Here is an 8,332-nt window from a genome sequence, read left to right on the forward strand (position 1 = left end):
TGAATTTAATATGAAATTAATTATATTTTTATGTAGGTGTAGTATTTTATTTCGGAAATGTAGGCGGAATCAGTTGGCTAATGCAAGTGGAAAGGTGGGAGGGGCTAGTTTGCCTCACTGTGGAGCATTCAGCGAGCACTGCAGTGAAGAAGGCGAGGAAGTCACTGGGAGGGAATTGCAAACGGGAATTTATTATCTAGGAAGAGGACTCAAGAGACTGGCGAGACGGTAATTAAGATATCTGTTTTTGGGGGTGGAAAGCCTGTACTTTTCTACATATTATTCCTTTTCGCGTGACACAGCAGTTGTGACTCATTTAGGGTGGTGGCTCCCACTCCAAACAATCGCCCTTTTCCTCTTTTGGACAAACTTAACCTCCTCTGTGCTTCCTAACCAATTGTTGACTTTTATCTTTGTTTTTGTTTTTTAGTTGGTTGTGTTAAAGTGTGAAGAGAGGATCTATTACACGCCACCCTTCGCTTTGTCCACTTTGTTCACCGCAGCGACCTGTATAAGAAGAAGAAGGTAAAAATCTAATCAGCCGCCGGGTCTATTCCTGGAAACTGCTGTAGTTTCTCTTTTTTTTTTGGTTAGTAGGCCATCTAGCATTTCCCCACTAAAATAACTTACATTATACTATTACATATCTCTACTGTACTATAATGTTGTTTGGATGATTTAACTATTCGTTGTAGAACTTCAAAGGTTCCCCTGGAATGGCCTCATGATGGTATCGTCCACATTCCCACGGGAACTCGGGCTCACAAGATTATGTCAGAAATACTGAACATTTCTCATTTAGTTGGTCTTTACTAAGGCATGAGTAAGTGATCATATTTCATTTAGATTGTTTAAAGCTTCAGAAAAGCACACCCGCGCAATAAAGCAATACTAAACTATGGAAATGGTCAAAAATCCACAAAAAGATCTGCAACCTAAATCCAAAGGTTCTCTATAGTTCAGGGGTATGGAATTCGGACCCTCTAGGGCCACTGTCATGCCTGTTTTCGATGTCTCCCCTCCACCAACACACCTCATTCAAAGAACAAGACCATCATGCTTCTACAGAACTTGCTCATGAGCTGATCATTTCAATCAGCTGTGTCGGAGGAGGAAGACATCGAAAACAGGCAGGGCAGTGTCTTTTGAGGGCCAACGTTCCCTAACCCATGCTCTAGATTGTCATGTGCCCTGTCATGATGGACACGTATGCCAGATTAGTGTCCTCTAACTCGTGGGATAGGGTCATCTTCTGTTTTGTGGTAACTCTATTCAACGTGTTGCATAACTGCCGTCGGCCCCTAAGCCTCAGGAAGCCTCCTTAGAGAAAGAAAGGCGGTGTAGTCATTAACCCGCCACATTGCTGAAATAGTTGTGCCGCTGCCTCGGTGTGTCTTGGTGGATCTTTGCTAAACGCTTCCATTGTTTTGTGCCTTCTGTGATCGTTTCCATTGCCAAGTCACGTGTGATACACGGTGAAGCAGTTTACTGTTTACTATCACAGTCGTTAATCTAACACAAGGTATTCGTAACGTGTGGCTGGGTTGTCAGTCAGACCGGAAAAGTTCGATTTGTTAGCACTGTTTGCAGTGGTCTGTTTTCCCTTCCGTGGAATCAGTTAACAAATAAACTCAATTTCCAGGGAAAGTGGAGCGTCAAAAGTATAACGGGAAAGACAGGATTTATTCGCCTGTCCTTCAAAATTATTTGACAACCCTTCTCCTTCTGTCCTGGCAGATATGGCGGCCATTCGGAAGAAGCTGGTGATTGTCGGCGATGGCGCTTGCGGGAAAACGTGCCTCCTCATCGTTTTCAGTAAAGACCAGTTTCCCGAAGTCTACGTGCCGACGGTGTTTGAGAACTATATCGCCGATATTGAAGTGGATGGCAAACAGGTTTGTACCATGCTTGAAATCGACAACTACATACCATCATCGTGAGCAATCCTCAGTGTTTTTTATTATAAATACACTAGAATAGGAACCGTTAAGGCACCGCATACACATCAATGCTAAGAATATGAAAAACATCTTAATTATTGATGTATCTTTTAGGCTTAGTTGGAATCTGTTCCAGCTGTAAAATTTGGACCCCAAATCACTGTATTGCCATAAATACTGTATACAAACTAACGATAAAGAACACAACAGGTATCAATTGGTGCAGACGAACAACAGAAATGGAGTCAGCAGCCATTTTGGGTCCCAATTTTAACCTAACTCTCTTGAATTGTATTCTATAACACATGCTTACCAGATTGACCATATTTGGGAATCCAGATAGTGGATATTCCAGAAAACAGTGCTTTCCCGCCTGAGGCAAATTAGTCAGTAACCGGGCAATTAGTTGTTCATTCAAGTTTCTCCGCAGTCTTACACCAAAAGTTCAAGATTTACAGCAATCTCTTTTTTTTTTCCTCATCAAAGTTTTAGTGTGAGCTGTCGATGTCTTATTCTGTCAGAGGGATTTGTTCCCTGCACACCGGATCACCACCTCGCAGCATAACAGGAAATGACTACCTCCCGGCTTCCTCTTCAGACGGGGAACGAAGACGTCGTCCTCGCAAATCTCCGCTCCATCCCTCAGAACTTTCTTCCTCCCATGCGATAAAAGTCTCTCATTTCCTGTCATTTTGGCACTTGGATGAAAGGAAATGCAAATTTAGATACACAGTGGACTTTGGTCCAGTGGGGGATCACTGTGACTTTTAGAGGATTTATACCCCGCCCCTCCCTTAAGAATTAGACGGTTATGCAACCAGATAAAATGGATTTGTGCTTTCACTGAAATCTCTCTCACCTTCAAGCGCATTGGGCTTTCTCTCAAATGAGATGTTTCTGCCTTGTTCTTTTGTGTTTTTGCTCCCAAAAGCCTAAAGCCTGTGGGAGAACGGTCGCTACACTTGCTCATGCGTCGTGCTGCCACCTCCCACCCTCTGCCTCTGCAGACCTCTATTTTGGGACTGATGCCTGCGCTCTCCGGAAGGCATCGCTTTTTTGCCTTTTGAGTTTTAAGTGGAGGGTCTTTGGTTTGTCATACTCCTTTTGAGCTTGAATTGATTGTTGCAGAGCGAGAAGTGGCTCTTGTTTGCCCGTTTGCAAGCACAGAAGGTATTTGGTTTGATGCCTGCTAATCTCCCACTTTCCCTAATTGAATTAATCAGCAGCTTGGAGGGATGAGGCCAATCCCTGCGTATATTTCCACAGCAGTTGACAACACAAGAAGCTGATGAGGTCTGAGTGTTGATTGGCGAAGCAACTTCTTCCAAATTTCAGACCCTTAAAAAAAAGCATAACTTTTATTGTTTGACTCTACTAACATGTTACATAGCCGCAACGTTACGGAAAATTGACTTGTGTACAAATAGTCTCTGGAGTGCCTGCCAACCCTTCACATGTGAAATTCATCAACAAAGAAAATCTTTTGTGAGCTGCCGTGCCAGAGTCTGTTGTTACACAGAAGGCAGTATCAAGTCAAAGGACAAGCTCAACTAAGCTAAGCTCCTTCTGTGTTAGCTTCAGGTTAGCTGTGTGCGATTGTGGGGTATTTGTGTTCACCGATGTGTCCGCCGCGTAATCTTCGACACTTATTGACAACTGAAATTCGGCGTCTCGGCGATGAGGCGCTGCCTCCGCGAGGGAAGAGCGCTTCGTTTTTTGCATGAGGCAGAACTGAGCTTTCAAAACTAGACATGGAAGTGTGCTGCAATTCTTTATTAATTTGTGTATGTTGACTGGCGCTTGCAACAAACCTTTTGTTAAAACACCGGGAACTGCAAAAATGCAGAATATCTCTCATTTAAGGCCTTGTGGGGGAAATTGCACAACACGACTACTACAAGTAGTAGTAGTAACAATTGTTTGTGTATTTTTTCTGCTTTAGTGATCCTTTACTTCTGTAAACAATACTGAAGGCTCTTTTTAACCACCGAGTGACGCTTCTTGCTACTTTTCTTGCAGGTGGAGTTGGCATTGTGGGATACGGCTGGCCAAGAGGACTACGACAGGTTGAGGCCTCTCTCCTACCCAGACACTGATGTCATCCTAATGTGCTTTTCCATTGACAGCCCGGACAGTTTAGGTATGTTTTGATTAGCCGCAAGTTCCTCCGTGATTCACAGAAAATGTTAGGCTGCTTGCGATTATGTCAGTACTTAAGCAGCCTGATAGCAAGTGGGATTAACGCAGCAAAAAAAAGCACCCTTGCTTTGAGAAGCCTGCAGAGCAATCCGTCATGTGAAGTGACTGCGCTGCCTGTTCTCCTTTTTATAGTCACCCCCCCTTGAGTATTTCAACTCATATCCTCTCTCCCCCTCTTGGGACAGAAAACATTCCTGAGAAGTGGACGCCTGAGGTGAAGCACTTCTGTCCCAATGTTCCCATCATCCTGGTGGGGAACAAGAAGGACCTGAGGAACGATGAGCACACGCGGAGAGAGCTGGCCAAGATGAAGCAGGTACACGGTCGAAAGGGCACGGAGAATGTTGTTATTGGGTGTTGCAAGAACCGTTTCAGTCCCTCTCAATGGGAAAAAACAAACAAAGTATCAAACAGCATAACACTATTTTGGCACTGAGGTTTTTTTTGCATAATGGATGACTTAAGCTGTTCTTTGCTATTAATCAGTTAAAAAGTCTGACTTTCCACAATGAAGTCTCAAATTGCCCTTAACTCATTCACTCCCAGCTATTTTCACTGAAGCAACCCCCTTTGCTCCAGGCTGCTTTACTGGATTTTGACTGATTTTGCAAAGCCCACAGAATATTGTGTTCTATTGCTATATAAACATGGAACCTACCAAAGGGAAAATTTGAGTCTCTTCTTTTGTCAGGTAAGAAAAAGTATATTTGTATCTGTTTCCGTTTTGCAGCAATTAGCATTAGGATATAACCAAGTTTTATCATTATTCACAAACCTGAAAGCGCGTTTTACAACATGGCCCTGGTTGATCTCTTATACTCTGCTGCCACCTACTGGCCGTTTTTGTAAACTACCATTGCTTTAAGCATTCTCTTCAGTTCAGAGGCTGCATCAAAGCCTTCTGTATGCTCTAGCATGGTAATATTTAAAATATTATGTATTTATAGGTTTAGAGCAAATGAGTTAATATTACTTGTCCAGCTTTAGATTTGGTCTTAAAAATACCACATTTAGAGATTTTAAGTTGCATTTTCTGAGAAAATAGATAAGGTAGATGAAGTTACTTTGCTTTAACGGTAAAATGGTCAACAGTACTTCATTTATATAGTGCTTTTCCACCTTACAAGGCCCTCAAAGCGGATGACTCCTTCACCGACTGATGAGGCAGCATCAGGAGCAACTGGGGGCTCAGTATCTTGCTCAAGGATACTTCGACGTGGTCACAATGGCATGGGATCGAACCCACAAGCTTTGGGTTGCCACTGAACCACGCCGCCCTACAATGCATGATTGCATTAAGCTGTATGAATTTTTTTGATGAAAGCCTTCAAAAGTTGCAGAGATGGACATGGAGAAGTGAGGATTGCCGATGATGGAAATACTAAATACTAAAATAACATTGCTATAAAATAAAAAGTTGGCCTGTGTACCGACGTCTACGAACAAATTGTGCACTCGCCGATAACTTGGATGGATGGTTTGATCATGCCTTCTTGTGCCATGAAACTAATTCATTGTGTGCATCATCTGTCTGGGCCGCTGTAAACCAACAAGTTGCTGTCTACCATACAGGAGCCGGTCAAGACTGAGGAAGGCCGCGAAATGGCCAATAGGATCAACGCCTTTGGCTACCTGGAGTGCTCAGCCAAGACCAAGGACGGCGTGCGGGAGGTGTTCGAGATGGCCACCAGAGCGGCGCTGCAGGTCCGCAAACGCAAGAAGCGAAGTGCCTGCACGTTGTTGTGAGCCATCCGTCAAGACGCCAATGTGAAAATCAAGAAACGAGGAGCGAGAGAAGAGAAACATGAAAATGACTGTCTTTTTCAACCCTAGCGGCATCTTTGTACTGTATCCTGCATTTCATAGTAGGAGTCAGGCAGGCGAATCATACGCAAAAACATACAGGAAATGAACTTTATATTAGAAATTGATGTTTGGAGGAAAAAAAACATTTTTTGTTGATTTACTTTCCGTTGTCTTTAAAAGAGAAAGCATGTTTTATTTTATATTTTGTAACCCGGCAGTGATTTGAGGCGCATGCTAGAATGCCATGTTGTCGAGCGAGGGTGGGTAGCGTCCTTCCTCGCAAATATCCTGTCTCTCTGAGGAAGGTCCCGTCCAAAGCGTTTGCCCCGCGAAATCGACACTTGCGTTAACAGCTAGTGCCTTTTTGTACGTTTTCTACATCCCTTCTCATTGTGTTGTCATTGCGAACTGTGCTGCGGCCGAGGCTTTCTCGTTGAGAAGCGACAAACGGCTACTGTTCTTGCTCTTGCCTTGCGCGCATCGCGGCTAAATTGCCTCTGCGCTCCTGTAACGCGACAAACACGCAAAACACAGGAACGCTCGCCACGTTGCTTGCTATGTGATTACGAGCTCGTGTTGTCGATTAGCGCAGTGGAAAGTGGTTAAAATAACACGAGACGGTAAGTATGACTGACAGACTCTGCAAAACTTTCCTGGAAACAGTGGCGGGCATGATGGATTCCGCTCACTGGAATCTCCGCCGGCCGTCCGCTGGAATCTGCGCTCAACTGGTTAGCCCGGAACTTGTCTTGTTAGCGTGATTTGGTCGTGCAGGTTTCCAGCGGTTTGTCATTCTTTGCGTAGTTTATTGGAGTTGGATGAGTGGCAGTGAGGAGTTTGTTTTTCCCCCTCCTGGTGCCTTCTCTGTTCTGGTGCGCCATTAATGACATTCTCTACCAGACTTGATAGACCAGTTGATTTGCGTTTCCGTTCTTGCGACTCAAATGCAAACATTTCATCTGTAGCTTTACACCACTCACAAGAAGTTAGGGATAATGAGCTGTTTCAGAATGAACCTAAAATGCACTACAGACAGTTAGTGTTCGGCATTTATTTGTCATGTTGTTGAACTGTACTGGCAATATGTCATGTTGTAACAGTTATTGTTAACAGACTCACTCACCCCTGTAATAGATTAAACTGTAAATCACCCTTTAACTTTACACTTCAAATGTAAGACCGCACAACTAGGACACACAAAATGTAAATCGCATCCTGCCATTCTCCAGCTCAGTCCTGAATGTTAAGCAGGAAGTAGAAACCTACCAAAATAAAACAATGCTAAACATTGCTCAACAGTCATAAACATGACTACTGGTGACCAAAGTACTTGTCATCAATGTCACTCTTTCAGAAAAAAGATCATCTTTGTCTGTTGTTGAATTGAGGTCTAGAGAGGTGCAGTGATGTCATGTATGACAGTGTGACGCTGGAATAAAACAAATGTACTTATGGGAACGGATCAGAGTCATCCGTTGGGTCCCTGAAGGCGTCGTCATTGGCTCGAGTATGCTTTCGATGCCTGTCCAACAACCTTCCTCAGGCAGACTGCCCCCCCCCCTTTCATTTGCCTCTGTTGCACATTGATAGACTAACCCAGGGGTGCTCAAGTTCGGTCCTCGAGAGCCCCTATCCAGCCTGTTTTCCATGTTTCTCTCCACTAACACACCTGATTCATGATCAGGATCGTTATCAGGCTTCTGCAAAGCTTGCTGATAAGCTGATCGTTATATTCAGCTGTGCCGCAGGAGGGAAACGTGGAAAACAGGCTGGATAGGGGCTCTCGAGGAACAAACTTAAGCACCCCTGGACTAACCTGTGCTTTCATGAAGGCTGCTTGTTCTGTTCAATTTTCTGTTGCAGGATACGCTTATGGACGTACAAAGATGCATTGTTTGCTGCAGTTAATGCACAATATTGCATAACAAGCACACTTGACATGACAGGACAGTTCTAATCATTGCACATAAATCTTGTCATTGTGAAAATGTATTGGAAAACAATGGTCATTAAGCCAGTAAAGCAGCATTCCCAGAGTGCATTCTGCATGTGCTAGCTTCTGCTCAGTGTCATGTCACATTTCCTCCCCTTCTTCCCCCCCAGTGCATTTGAAATGTCAGATTGCCGAGTTGGACGCAAACTTGCTGGCGTACACAGCTTTGTTAACAGCGAATGTTTCATCCCAAGTGAACATTGTTAATAAACTATTTTTGCGATAAGACCAAATGGCTACTGTGAGGATTTGGGGGGGTAATTTAAATGTATTACAGTAATCTAGTTTCCAAATGTATTGGTCTTTTTAGCTATCTCTGAATTAATTTAATTAATTTTGAGTGACTATGTTCATGAGCTGTCTCCCAAGTGAAAATAGAACTACTATGCTCACA

General features: G+C 43.6%; 1 protein-coding gene across 2 annotated transcripts; it reads left to right on the forward strand.

Moving 5' to 3' along the window:
- The first annotated feature begins 96 nt into the window (after nucleotides 1-96).
- rhoca (ras homolog family member Ca) lies at nucleotides 97-8,000 on the forward strand. Of its 2 annotated transcripts, XR_015096353.1 has the most exons (7): nucleotides 97-228; nucleotides 431-525; nucleotides 1,738-1,895; nucleotides 3,960-4,080; nucleotides 4,325-4,455; nucleotides 5,712-7,547; nucleotides 7,723-8,000. XR_015096353.1 is itself a non-coding variant. In XM_086087767.1 (6 exons), the coding sequence occupies exons 3-6, from the start codon at nucleotides 1,740-1,742 to the stop codon at nucleotides 5,883-5,885; spliced, it is 582 nt and encodes a 193-aa protein (XP_085943893.1). In that variant the 5' UTR covers nucleotides 97-228; nucleotides 431-525; nucleotides 1,738-1,739; the 3' UTR covers nucleotides 5,886-8,000. The 2 variants fall into 2 exon arrangements, 1 of the variants encoding a protein (XP_085943893.1); XM_086087767.1 differs by having other exon boundaries at nucleotides 5,712-8,000.
- The last annotated feature ends 332 nt before the right edge of the window (nucleotides 8,001-8,332 follow it).

This window comes from Leptonotus elevatus, chromosome 10 (genome assembly GCF_054856555.1).
Source record: "Leptonotus elevatus isolate MCC_2025b chromosome 10, RoL_Lele_1.0, whole genome shotgun sequence".
Taxonomy (NCBI): Eukaryota; Metazoa; Chordata; class Actinopteri; order Syngnathiformes; family Syngnathidae; genus Leptonotus; species Leptonotus elevatus.